The sequence below is a fragment of the Dermacentor andersoni genome, chromosome 4 (genome assembly GCF_023375885.2).
Source record: "Dermacentor andersoni chromosome 4, qqDerAnde1_hic_scaffold, whole genome shotgun sequence".
Lineage (NCBI taxonomy): Eukaryota > Metazoa > Arthropoda > Arachnida > Ixodida > Ixodidae > Dermacentor > Dermacentor andersoni.
The window spans coordinates 157,393,848-157,408,555 of record NC_092817.1 but is presented as its reverse complement, the minus strand read 5'-3'; the positions used below and the strand labels follow the sequence as shown (position 1 = coordinate 157,408,555).

The window sequence follows — 14,708 nt, the reverse complement described above, 5'->3', positions numbered from 1 at the left end:
TTTGCAAAAAAACATGCAACCTTTGTTTTTTGTAAATGTGATTGAAACCAATGCAAACGAAAGGCACAGACATGCAGCGACATCACTTTTTTTTTCGTATTTCACTGGCTTTCTTTGGAGCCGGAGATGGAGAGCCGCGTATAATTTAATGGAAACAACTTCATGGCGTACTAAGAGCACGTTCTACATTTACAGTCACACTCATGCCCTGAAAGGAATATTTGAACACTTGCAGAATTAAACAGCTGATTATCCAACCAATCACATTTTAAAAATAGCCTGAGCAACTAGAGGCACCTAGAAGCACTATGCTGTCGGTCACAATTGCCTGAGATATACCACTTTTCTTTCTTTCTTTAAGTGTGGTTCAGTTTATGTGAAACACCCAATTTTAAAAAAAGAATTCATTTCTACCATCTGTTGGCTTAAGACTAGTAGAATGATCAAGGCTAGTAGCATGTGCAAAACAATGGGAAACCTTGACTGGTCTGCATGCCTTTTTCGGATATTGTGGCTCCCTGAATAACAAAATGGTAATTATTGAATAAACTAATGCACTGGATAAAGCCAGCGCCAAAAACTTGTGCCTTATTCTACAGCCCATGGCCAACAAGAATCTAGACAGTGGCAAACATTCAATGAAACCTGAAGTGGTCCAGTAAGAACACATAATTTACACTCAGGCTCGTGTAGTCAAGGAGAGCACTGCAAAATAATTCCATTAGACAATGGGTAGGGTGCTCCAGCTGGGACACTCCAGAGTAATAGAACTACATGTGCCTTTTCTGTGAAACTCCTTCTGGTGTCCCCTTCCTTTTATCTTCATTGTGACCAAAAAGAAAATCTGAACAAATGAAGGCACCTCCGCTGGTTTCAAACCTGGTACCTTCCGACTCTCGAAAGTGATATACCAAATACCAACTGCATAATCAACAGGCCCCCACTAAGATCATGAACAAAAATGCCCTCAAAAGGTATACTGAAGGTCATGCGAGACATCAAGTTGCACAGTGACAGGTCAATGTGGCAAGATGGGTTTACAGTAGCCTAAATTTTTGGCAAGCTACACTGTAACAAAAGAAAATGTTTATACCCTTTGGGCCGTATCATGGTCCCCAACCAATAATCGTCAACTGTCTTTTTTACATTTCCTTTCTTTTTCTTTTTTGAAAACTCAGAGCTTGCTACTTTCCTGCCAAGAATGCTTGATCACGCTGATAAGGCATGTGTCATTAGTGACCTGAAAAAACTGGCTGCATAGTAAGGTGAAAGACAGGGCAAGTTGGTTTTGCATCAAGGTCAGAGCAGCCCAAACTAAAACACATATACAAAGAAAGAAATGCGTAGGAATGTGTAAGAGAGAGTGCGTTGGGTTAGGAAAGGGGAGGGCATGCAAGAGATGTGACGATTATTTAGGGCCAAGATAAGCCCCCAGAGGGTTCAACCTTTCTTTAGAGTGCAGCTGGCATGATGGTAAAAACGTCTGAGAGCAACCCAAGCCATGCTTAAAGGGATTGACAACCAATACTTAAGGACCTAGTTTTTTATGGCGCAACACAAACCTCACCCTTGGTAGTGTTTACATCTGTACAGGTTATTTCCAAAAGCGCGTGGATGTTTTGTAAGCAGAATTTATCTATTTGAGCAGCCTCTAAAAAAGGAAGGGTCCCTCCTGCAGCAACACTGAGAAGTGAAAGCAATGCCGATAGCCCGCCTCGCAAATTGTGAAAGCCAACCATCGTTCTGCTTTCCCAGGCATGAGTGCAACTGGGGTTAACCAACTACAATTTGACCTTTTTCAACCATTCTTAAAAACAAAAAGATGGCACCATAAGATTACATTTTTGTACAGACCTCTCTTATACTTGTAGTGCGTTTTTCCCGAAGTACACACCTACAACAAGGCGAGCTGGCCCCTTGCCGTCATTATTCTGTCGCTAGACGAGCCAAGCCAACTCATCGTCAAAAAGGCGGTGCCACTTTCCTATTTGCTACAAACGAAGGCTTATCTGCACACTGTAAGTTGGAAAAAACTTACCATAGAAAAAAGTGTATTGTATTTCAATACTAATAAAGAAACCAGGAACCGCGTACACTAACAGAAGGTCACGTGATAGACCTCTTATGCATCTTCGTGCTTTTACAGTGTGGGGCACCAAAAGTATAATCTTTCACAACTTTTGGTGAAGAATTAAAAATATATGTCCCCTCTTAATGCGAAAAGCGTGGCTTGTTTTAACTAATACGAAAGGCAATCTTCCCATCAGCATGGTTATCTCGATTCAGGTTCTGAGAGGTCGTCTGTCTCTTTAATAGACACCAGGTAAAACTCATGCAATCTGTGGGCCACAGGTTTGGGCAGCCGGCTCTAGAGTACCAAGCTCATTAATATTAAAAAGAACCTGCGCCTACCTGTTCATTGTAGATAATCTGTACACCCTTGATGATGCGGAATTGCTGTTGCAATATGTGGACCACCTGGCTAAATGCCATGCCTGCAAAAGAAAGTCCACAAACACACTTAGTCAGTCATACAGTTTGCAAGAGAATCTAATGTAGGGTAAACTGGTGCTTTTTAATAAACTCACCAAATGGCACAAAATATGCAATTCAAATGAAGAAGGCACTCGTGCTTTAACACATAATGAAGCCCTTCACAGTGTACAGCATGTCCAGCTTCAGAAATATGCGACTTGTTGGCTGTCCCATGCCCCAGTGAAGGCGATGAAATAAGATATGCAAACATGACAAACACGCCATATCTCTTCTACCATAGTGACCACTGTTCCCCATGTTAAATGAAAACAAGATAGCCCAGCGTCACAGTCTCCTGCTATCACAAGCGTCCATATCAGCAGCATCCATACCCACTTATCTAACCTGTCAGAAGTTTTTGAGTCCATTAAAAACTGCACCCAGCAAGGTTTATCACCGTAACTTTCCCTCCTAACTGCTTTTTGGGCAATTTGGTACTATTGAAACAGCTTTTCCATCACTGCCACATCCCATATATAAGCCTCGACATAACAAACTTCAATATAACAAAATTCTTGATATAACAAAGTATTTCACTTTTAATAACCTCTTGTCCATAGAGCCCCATGTGTTTAGAACCTCAGTATAACGAAGTGTGTTTATAGGCGATTCCAATATAACTAAATTTCACTGCGGCCCCAAAGGAATGCCAAGACAATAAACGGAAACTTCAGGGAACGCAGATGGACAAATGTTTGAATTACAAGCCGCCCCTTGCAAACGCAGCTTTCAAATAGCGTGGTGTCGCCCTACAAGAGCGACTGTCATCAAAGTGGAGCCGCATCATGTACCGTATAAAGTCCAAGTGCAATAAGATCCTCCTCCCACCCCGCGCACTGTGGAGTGCCACCTTCCCGCTTGAGCAAAGGGAAAGAGAGGGAGGGGAGCAAGCTCGGGGTAAGCGTGCGCAACCCAGCGTGCACGTGCACAACGGGGGCGGAGTGGGGTGTAAGCGAGTCTGGGCAGTGGCTGCACATGGCTGTAAGCGTGGCTGAGCACATATGCAGCCGCGCACCCTGCTTTAGAGGTAATCTGCTGCGAGTGCGAAGAGTGGGCGTATCGAGAAGGCATGGCATCATGTAAGCTGCTTAAAGGCGCCTTTAGTATTGGAGGTCGTGCAATCTTGAGTGTCGGTGGCCCGTGGGAACCAGAGGCAGACGAAGCATTCTTCCCTGTTGCCGGCACTTTTCCTGATAGCGTTGTCCCAGTGCAGACGGCGCTATCTGCCGCGGGGGCGGAGTGCATGCGAAAGCGTGGCTGGATTCGCTTAATTCGTACTGCCGAGAAGATACTGTCGACGTACGTGGCATTAAACCGTATCATTCGTCACAGACTTCCAAATTTATCAAAATTAATTGCTAATACGAATTTGCTTTTTTTCGATTCCCCGATAATTCGGAAAATTCTTCGGCCCTACTAGTCCCGTGTAAAAAAAATTGATCGGCGACTGTATATATTTGCATAAATGGTCGAATTTCAATAAAACGAAATTTCGATATAATGAGGCAAACTGCCGATTTTGTCGACTTCTTTATATTGAGGTTTAACTGTACAACGAACTGCACCACTGTATATCCCCTTGACAGTTAACTGACAAGAGTGGTCAGATTAATCCTGAAAATTACACTGCATTGTATACAAGAATGAAAAAATTGTGCAGCTGAGCTAGAGGTCATGGTTTCAATTCCCAGCCAGGGCAGTTGCATTCCGATGGAGGCAAAATTGAAAAAACCCGTGTGCCCCGAATTAGGTGCACATTAAAGAAACCCAGGTGATAAGTGATCCTGAGCCCTCCACTACAGTGCTTCTCATGATGAAGTGCAGTTTCGGGACATTAAACCACATAATTTACTATTTTGATTTTATACAGTAAACTTCATGAAAATGAAGTCTTATCTGAGATGAAAATACCTTTTAAATGCAATATTTGTTGTAAGCATATAATCGTTACATGACAATATCAGCTAAACATTTCAGATTTACTTCTGATATAATCCAATAATTTTTTACCTTCGTGTTTTCATATCGGGGTTCGGTTGTAAGGGCCAAAGAAGCTGAGCAGACAAGGATTTCACCTATGTCACTTATTCAAGTGCTTTGGAAGTGCGATAAGATCTATTTTCACATGACCTATGGATCACTTGCTTGTGTGCGAATGCCAATGGTCTGAGCCCTGGGGCTAAATTCACGCTGAAATTAGCTCAAATTGCTAAACCAGGTCCTCAGCCAGGGCTTCACTGTCGAAGGCAACGATACAACGATACCGGTTACGAGGCGCTTTACCACAGTTACTGTTTCACCAGCTGCACAAGCCGGAATGCCATTCTTTAGCTTTGCCTTGGGTTTTCCAGTGCTTTGTTGGCACTGCTGCTTACAGATGCTTGACGTTGTCTGTGTGACCTATCATGCATAAAGCAAAGCAATGGCCTCCGAAATATTCAGTGCAGTCAGGAACCCTTAGCCATAGACTCCCATGCTAAATTTACTAGTGTGAATACAGGTACTAATGGGAGATACGCAAAATACCAGAAGCAGGCCTTTTCACATCATTAGGCTGCCCTACACAGATGGCCAACCTCCTGCTCACAGCACCTTTGAGCCAATGATAGACTTGCAAACAGTTAATTAACATTTAGCAAAGGAAGAGATGATGGCAAGGACAACAACACCACGTCATGCAAACCTGCTTCGTTTCCACATCTACGGCGACGTTCGGACTGTTGTGCGTGTCAAACGAGATGTGTGGGAAAGCCCACTTGTAGAATTATGCATATCCCTTGTTAAACTCCTACAGGAACAGCAGGTAGCACGTGGCTTGTTCTACGATTTGGCATGGATTCATTAAGACAGTAAAATGCAGCTGCCTTCATTGTTCTTTTGTGGTTTATCTGCGTAGCGTACTACCAAACACTTATTTTAGCACGCAAAATTAACTGCATTGCACAACCTCCAGCACACAAGTACAAACATTTTCAAGTTTACACGTCATTAAATCTGGAGGATGTTTCCAAAGGCAACGCTCGCCAAGTAGTATCACTGTTTCGTTTTTTACTCTAAGCAATTGTTTTTGTAATGTTCAGAAAACCCTTGAATGGTGAAACAGGGAGGCTAACGGAGACTTTATTGCCATACAAAGCTTCTACGATAAGACGTACACTTCAACAAACATGAACATTTTATGTTAATAACCTTATCTCCTGAAGCCACAAGCATAAAGTTTAGGCAAATCCGTGTAACAGTGAAAGCCATACTGGCAGCACATGTAGACACTAGAATCACAATTCCCACTAATATTCTTTGTATGAAGCTCCATGCCCTTAGCCGTGCCAAGAATCTCCGAGGCCATAGTCAGGCAGCAGAGAACAGAGCATCAAGGGGATCAACATCTCTATTTAGAGACAATTTATTAAATTGAAGAAATGCATTGCTGCATGCCATTACAATTATTTTCCTACATTAAAATTTTTCTTAGCACTCAACAACTTTATCAGTTTAGCTTACTGTTATGCTTGCTTTACCTCCCTTGACTCACTGGTACAGCAATAAAGATAACATGCCTAGCTTCCGTTATCACGCATTTAAGTGACAGTCAGGGATGCAAATTTTTACGATGCATGCCTTGTGACAAGAAGTAATTCAAATGCAGCAGAAAAGCAGGTGCGCAAGGCAAAATTACTTTATCATCAGGCCAATCTTTATAAAGACATTTAAAATCAAAGAAGTACCTGACCAAGGAATCTGAATCAGAAACAATGATAGGGAGAAGCAGCAGATTATACTTCAACTAAAATTCAATTGTTTGAGCAATGTGCTATCAGGAAGGAGCAGAAGGAAGGTGACATCACATGACTGCGCTCCTATAAAGCAACTGTAAACAAGCGATCTTGCTTGTATTCTTTGTTTCATATCTCTAGATCGTCCCACAATGTGACAGGGGCACTTTTACCTGTCATGTTTCACCCTCCATTATTTCGACTCTGCCCCACTTTTTGTACAGCTATGTGAACTTGTAATCAGCAGCCTTGAAGGTTCTCTCACTGTATTCCTTGCGCATGTTGCAACAATATTTCAAATGAAAACATACAGAAACAATACGACCGCTTTCTCTCTTTTCGTTGAGGCATTTCACAACAAGTATGGACTCAATTCCTCCTTTTTCTCTTTTTAACATAGCAGCTTGAGAATGTAGCATAGTGAATGCAAGGACAATTTTCTTTCGTGCACAGGACATTGCAGAAACACTATGTCAAAGTGAGCCACTACTGAAACAACGTCTCCTGGCAATTATGAAGCGTCAAGAGACAAAGGCAAGAACGACAACACAATTCATGCACAACTGTCAACACGTGATACAAGGGAGTTGCACACACACAGATATGCACTACGCCGTGAACATGGGAAACCCAAAGCAGCGATAAGGACTGGGCACGCACGTGACGGCTTAGATAAGCGAGGGAGGGGGGGGGGAGAAAAAAAATACACGACTTAGAGAATGACGACAGCACCCATATGCAGCGTTCCGCTCGGCACTCCGACTGCCTTGGCAAGGACGGGCTCTGTGGGCGACAGCATCGCTTCGACGACGCTCCTGCTGCGGGAAGGGGCGAAGCAGGCACTGGCTGGCGACTGCGTGCGCTGGCATAGGCAGACGGAAACAGAGGCGTCGTCTGCTGATACTGCCGCTGCTGCGCGGACGTCGTCTTCCGAGACATCGATGGTCTCCACAGTTACTGCTCGCCCGCGGGTCAACGGCAGGCAGCTGTTTCGCTCGCCTCCCCTTCTTTTTTTCCCCTCTCCGCGCGTAAGATGACGTGTTCCGCGGCGAACAGCTGTTTTTCCGCGACTCCCTCGCGCGTTTCCAATGTCGAACGACGGCTAAGCTGTATACCAGCAGCAACAGCTCGCTATCGGCCTCGTGACGTAATCCCGCGTACTACGCGGACTTGTTGCTGCACCATCCTACGGACTCGACCACGAACGGTGGACCGCCCGCAGGGTTTCGTCTCGGGCAGGTCTCGACAGCGACGCGACATCCCAAACGTTCGCCTCGCGAAGCAAAAGTTGCCGAGGTTATCGCGGTCAGCTGACTCTTTTAAAGCCGCGCCCAGGCATATTGCTTGCGAGGGAAAAGAAATTAAAAACGAGAAAGAAGCCAGCTGGCTCACAACGCTAGGCGAAAAAGCACGCAAGGTCGACCACTCGCTCACCGACGGCCGATTTCTCCGGTGAAAAAAGGGGGCCCCCTTCGGCTAGATGAAGGGCAAGCATTGAAAAAACACACACACACGCAACACGTTTTCTCGCTCGCACGGTCGCCCGCGAGCGATTCATCTGGGCGTGAACGTCGCGATGCGAGCGAGCTTGCAGCGATCAGCTGGGATTTGCAGACGAGGACCGCAAAGACGACTCGCGAGCACAGCGCGTGAGCCCTACGACGCACTGAAATTTGCTCAGATCTAGGCCGCTCGATTCTCTTTTCGAATGGTTCCCGTTGATCACTCGTCCAGCATCGTCAACCGGAATCGAAAGACAAGGTGACCACGCTTACCACATACTCACTACGCCGTAGACTGTTGCGCGAAGAAGGGGGTTGCAGTTGCACACACATGCAAAATCGCACGGAGACACAGCAGACGACGGAGGGAACGGTGCACTTCGAATCGATTGTCGTACACATCACACACAAGCGCACACGGACGAGCCAAAACGCAGCAAGAAAGGGATGGAGACGAAAGCACGGAGTCGATCTCACGACGGGCGTAGTTGGTACATACTCACCGAGAACCAGCTCCCAGCTTTCATTGCCTAGCGACTTCTCGGGAACGACGTCGAGCTCGAGCATGATGAAGGCGCCTTGAAGGCTTTTTAACGCGTGCTGCTGCTGCTGCGAAGTGCACGCACGACTCCTCTAGTACCGCATCAGCTGCGGTAACGCGACGACGAGTTCAGAAGTGAAGGGGTGAGAGAACTGAAAACAAAGCAGCGATTCCGCAGCCGTTCACTCTTTGTCCGCGCTATGGGTCGCCATGTTGGCTCGCCTTTTGTTGTTGTCTTTTGGAAAAGCTTGTCAGCTGGCTGGACCTGGCTCGCTCAGCTGCTGCGGCAAGCGTCGTCGCTGGATAGCTGGTTTATTTCCGCTCGTTTGATAGCATGTCACCAGGGGGCAACAGCGTTGCGTCTCAACATCGGGTTGCTTCATATGGTGGCCTCTGAGACTACCAGCTCAACGCAGTTGCTGGACTTCGTAACTCGGCGGACAGCGCACGCAAAGGCAGGATTTTTCGAAATGCAATCTCAGAGGCTAGAGTGCCTCGGTCTTTCTATCTGCATCAAAACGAGACGCGAATCGACATGCGATTCAAACAGCTGAATTTGAGGCGTGGTTACATTGGCAAGGCCCTGTAGCGCGGTTTGAGCACCAGGGAAAACACGCACGAAAATCATTCAAAACCTATACCTACATGTGCAAGCAAACTATAGAAGAATATGTTTTTTAAAATATTTCTCAGAGGGCACTTGCACAGTTTAAAAATGAAATATTTTTGACAAAGTGGGACAACAAATTTTGTGCATATCAGCTAATGAAGCATATCAACGTTTTATAGTGAAAATGCTGCTCCGTATACAAATAACTGTCCATATAATGTCGTTAAAAAGTCAAAACGCGGGTACAGGCCATGAATGACATCGCATCTGCTAAAGATCATGGAGGAAAGAAAAAATGCTTTTTCTTCCTCCATATATATGCCAAAGATGGTACGGGTCAAAGAGACACCATACGAAGCGTTTTTAAGGAATAGTACCACCAACGCTCAGAAAGAGCTCATGCAATACAGAAGCAAACTCCTTAAAATCCTGAAGCATGTTAAACCTAATTATTACGTGATTCTCCTTGGCGGAATTATGGATCCGAAGCATATGTAGCAAAAACGAAATTCTTTTGGCAACTCCAGAATCCATTAATGTGGTGGCAACACTGTCCAAATAAACACGACCTGCAAATCATGAGTCATGCCAGAATCCTTCCATGGAAGGACTCTGGTCATGCTGAGCGATACCCCCATGGATGCCCCCTTTGAGTCGGTTACCCAGGCTGATGCGTCGACGGCCTTTGCTTGGAAAGCGTGTGGGCGTTTGACAGCCTCCGGTCGGAGCTCGCACATCAGGCGGAGCCGGTGACGGAGGAGTGGCAGCTCGCCGTTGCTGATTTGAGCACCCTTTTGGACGTAGGGATATCTGTAAGAGAAGCTATTGAAAAGACGCTACGAGAGAAACGCAGCCTCCGAGTGGCCCTCCAGAAAAAGGTAACGGAGCTGAGGACGGCCTGTCTAAACGTATGACACTAGGCGTACAATGTGAGTGGACGCCGGCCAGAAATACTGGTCATACGCTGGTTGAGGAGCAACGGGTTGACACCGCGGGTGACTAAGTCAGGCCTTTTTTGGGTGGAGCATGCGCTTCGACAGAATCTGCGGCCCATGACGGCGGGTCTGTACACACAAGCCCAATCTCGACCGGAACTTTCGTTGCGGGCTCAGACGGCGAAGCGCAGCACTCTCAGAAAAACAGCACATGGTCGGGAGGTAAAGAAGACGGTGACAGCAGGGCATAATGCTCTCGTACAATGATAGTGACAGGAGATGCAAATTCCTTCCGACTCAAACCCACAGTACGTCAGATAACGAATGAGGACAACCGCGTCGGTTTTCATACAAAGAAGAGTGCGACGTTCAGGGAGGCAGCCGAGAAGCTGCAGCAAGAGATACACGTACAGTAGGAAAAATAAAGTTTGGTGGTCCACGCTGGACTCGTGGAGCTCCTGGATGGGGCGGAACCGGAGGCTGAGGTGCAGTACATCAGAGAGCAGCTGCAGCAGTGGGTCGAGAAATTCCCATGGCACTTTTACCTGGTGTTTGGCATACCGAAAGCTCCACAATCAGGCCAAATGGTACAGGGGAATTGTCAGCGGTGGAATGAGCTCGTGCGCGGAGTATGTCAAGACCTGGGGATAACGCGCGGAGTATGTCAGACCTGGGGAGTATGTCAAGACCTGGGATAACAACGACAGGGTTCGTCACTCGACATGGCCAGAAAGGCAACGAGTATTCAGCAGTGGTGGCTCGAGTCATTTGTTCCCAGTTGGCAAGGCGAGAACGAGTTTTTTTAGGCATGCCCCCACGTGGTTCTTATCGCGACAGGCGGCAGCGAAGGCCGAGGCTGGTTCAGCGCTTTCACGGCACCGCAACGTCAGGAAGAACGGGAAACATGGAAGGCGCGCGGAGGGGAATAACCCCGGCGCGGACCTACGGATGTTCCATGCACTCAACAAGACCTTGGTACAACTGGGACAAAAACATTGAGCCTGGTGAGGGATGCAGTGGTAACCGATCGGAATGAGCACAGTACGGATGTGAGTTTCTCTGCCCTCCAACCACCTGCAGCATGGAACCTCAAGAGGAAACACTGACGACATAAGCGACACCACCATCGGTCGACACAGCCAGGTGTGACGGTCGGTTTCCTCAACTTCCAAGGTGCAAGGAGGGAGCAGAAGTGGGATGAACTAGTGAAGGAGATGCAGGATCGCCAGGTCGCCATTTTTGCAGTAGCATAGACTCACCTCCGAAATTATGAGGCGCCACCAACTGCCCCAGGGCTGTCGTGGGAGCGCTGCAATCGGCAACAAGGGGAACGAAGAAGGGTGGCTGTAGAGTCCCTGAGGGCAGAGGCTCCGCAGTGGATCCGCATCCGCTATGAGTGCTAGAAGCATATGTGGCTGACTGGAAGCCTAGCAGGAAAACCAGTCACCATTGCAATGGTGTATTTATGGCCGGGCACTCAGGCAACCCAGAATGAGGCAATGTCATTGCAATGACATTGCAGACCTCAAGGCAGGTTATTAAATTATAGTAGAGGGCGATTTTAATGCCCACGTCGATGAGTTGGACGGTCGAACAGACGCTAATGGCAGGCGAATGTTAGGTTTGGCTGAACAACACTAGTTGATTGTGGTCAATCAAACAGAAAAGTGTCAAGGGGCAGTCACATGGTCTGTATGAGTAAGCAGTCGTGTATCGACTACTGTTTGATGTCAGAGGGGCTATACAGTAAGGTCGCGCACATCCATGATCATTGACGAGGATGGCAGTGGGAATCTGGTAAGTGATCACAACCGTTTTCTATGCATGTTTGGCAGAGGTACCAAGCTAGTGGCACAGAAGCGGGTGACCACTGTAAGCTGCTTGAGCGAGAAGATGTTGGACGAGTTAGCCACTCAGCTGGAATTACATTCCGCTACATTTGGCACTTATGAATCTTTGATCACAACATTGATGGCGGTTCTGAAAACGCAGGCAACCAGGACACAAGGTCGTCACTGGTTGAAGGCATGGTGGTGCCCCGAGGTCACCACAGCAATTCGTCAGAAGCGAGAGGCCAGCGTGTACATCGCCACCCATGTAGAAGTGGAGACTTGGATGCTACACAGCAGGGGTGGACTCGGAATACCGCATGCAAGCAAGAAGCAGCAGTGCTCGTGCAGTCCAAGATCTGACAACTCAATTAGCATTTCATGGCAGAGCTTAAGACGACTGGTAGACAGGCACCACAGAAGTTCTGGAGGCGAATCAAGGCTGGGAACGGGCAGCCATTGCATCGATCACTGAGAGCGGCCCCTGAGGTGGATGCAGTTACAGGGAAAGACTGCGCACACCTTTTGGAGCTGTAGTTAAGGGCTCTGCAAGGCCCTCCACATCCCAATGAACCCCAAGCAGCCAACGGGTTATATAAACCACAGGAGATCGAAACCAGCAGGGTCCCGTTGGAAGATGCTCACCAATTCATACTTGCTGCTGGAGAGCAAGACATCGAGGCGGACCTTCGGAGAGCACCAACAGCCCGGGGATGGGAACGCGGGCGTCATCACGGGTGAGCGCTACAACGACATCTGGATACGACGGAGTTCCGATGTGTCTAGTCAAAGTTTTGGGAAAGCAGGTACGCCAGAGATTGTTCACCCTCCTCGAGCAGGTGATGATGGGTGCACGAATCCCAGACCAGTGGGAAATGACACGGGTGATACTACTGTATAAAGCGGCGGGAGACAGAAGAGACTTGATTAACTATATACCAATTGCAGTCACACAGCTCCTCTATCGAATGTGCGCCCAAGCAGTACGACAAAGAGTACAGAGCTGGGCTGAACGGAAGGGGGTCCTGGGAGAGCTCCAGATAGGTTTTCGCACTGGGTGGCGTATAGAAGATAATCTGTTTGTAATAACCCAGTGAATAGAAATCGCTGAGCTGACCCGAAGCCCGTTATATGTGGCATTTCTGGACCTTAAGATGTATATGATAGCATGCACACGCCCATTCTGTGGAAGATACTGCGGGAAATGGGCCTCAGTGTAGCAGATAGGCATCTGCTTGAGGCCATGTATACTGCACAATGCGTTGGCGGGCTAGTTGGTGTGAATTCATGAATACTTTGTTTAGCGCCTTGTCCTGTCGTCTTTCTTGTCTCTGTCGTTTTGCGCTAAACAAAGTATCCATGTATACTGGTTTGACAGCAAGGGCGGAATGCGGCGATATCAGAACAGATCCCATCTCCATTAAACGTGCACTTCGCAAGGGTGTCCACTGTCCCCAATCCTGTTTATGGTTTACCTGGTGGGTGTCGCCCAAAGGCTCGAGGCTTCGCAGTGCGGTTTCACACTGCAACACAGGATGCAGGGGCAGCAGGTGGTTGAACAGATACCGATGTATGCTGGTGACATCGCTCTGCTAGCGGGCAGTGCGGAAAATCTGCAGAGGCTACTTGGTGTATGCGGTGATACGATGAATTATCTGGGCCTAAAACTTAACAAGGCACAGTGTGGGGTGATGGCATGGGCTCTGGAGCAACCCATCGTGGCAGAGTGGTTTCTCTAAGGCAGCAGTGTGCCCTTGACGGACGCGATGAAATACCTAGACGTCTACCTTAGTGCGGGCCCAAACTCCTCCAGCACGAGAAGCAGATAAAGGCGAAGGCGGTGCGCTGCAGAGGGGTCTTGGGTAAACAGGCTCTCTGGTCGTTCAATAGGTAAGTGGTGAGAGGCCTTGAGAAGATGGTGGCCATTCCGGGACTCACTTATGTCAACGCGGCGCTGTGCTTCTCCGGAACGAGGGAGTTCCTACAGAGGCGTAAACGTGATGGCAGGCATGTCCTGGGTGTGCAGAAGCACGTAGCGGTGGAAGCCATCCAGGGTTAACTGGGATGGTCTACTTTCGTAGTGGGAGAGGTTGGGCCAAATTCCTATTTGAACTGAGGCTCTCTCGGTTACCGGAGGCCCACCTTGCCCGCTAGGTGTGGACGCATGCCATCTATGTCAGGTGCCCCACCCGTTGGGAGAAAAGAACACGGAGCCTGGGTGACCGGTACGGCCTCCCGACTGTAAACCTGACGGCAGAGGGATCGCTCAGCGGGCACTCAGCTCTGAAGTTTCGCGACATGGTGTGGCTCGCCGAGACTGCATAGTGGGTTCTAGCGGCCAAGAAAAAGACGACACTGGAGCTATATATTACGAAGAAGCAGTCCATGGAAACAGAAGACTGTTATGATAACTCTTTAGGAAGCAGGCTACTGGCAGAGGCGCGCTGTGGTGGCCTCAGGACGCAGATGTGGCGCGCGAGATTCACGGCCAATTTAGAGACGCAATGTTCGCTATTTCGGACGGTAGAAACGATCCAGCATGTAGAGGTGGGGTGCACCGGTCTCCTACCTGACGCCATCACGGACTCCCTGTAGCCATGCACAAATAGGCGCTGTCGACTTCACCCGTCAGAAAATTTTCCACCTGCGTCATGTAATCCCACATTTCTGACAGGAAGGGCGTGTTCAGGGAAGCATGCGCCATGTTGACGACGAGATAGAACCGTTTCAGGTGAAAATCTACGGAGTTGAACTCATGCTCATGCTGTTCTCCGCCTAACGCCTTAGTACTTTCCGCTGTCTCTTTCAAAAGCTCGCATCTCCAACCTCAGTGGCTCCCGCATTAGTTGTCACACCACCGCATAAAGTAGGGAAACCATTGAAAAATTGACTGATACTCTCTCTAACCGCCTTCACTATTTGTTCTGCGTGGCTAAACTGCAGGCTGTTCTTCTGGAGAGGGGTACCAACACTTTACAGCCTT

General features: G+C 47.9%; 1 protein-coding gene across 1 annotated transcript in view; it reads right to left on the bottom strand.

Moving 5' to 3' along the window:
* Nucleotides 1–8,579, bottom strand: part of LOC126537976 (phagosome assembly factor 1) — a 65,828-nt gene extending 57,249 nt beyond the window's left edge. Inside the window, exons 1-2 of the mRNA XM_050185092.3 lie at nucleotides 8,314–8,579; nucleotides 2,413–2,495 (exon numbers count right to left, since the gene is read on the bottom strand). Of these exons, the coding sequence (XP_050041049.2) occupies nucleotides 2,413–2,495; nucleotides 8,314–8,377 (147 nt within the window). The 5' untranslated portion in view covers nucleotides 8,378–8,579. The remainder of the gene's footprint in view (nucleotides 1–2,412; nucleotides 2,496–8,313) is intronic.
* Nucleotides 8,580–14,708: the final 6,129 nt, after the last annotated feature.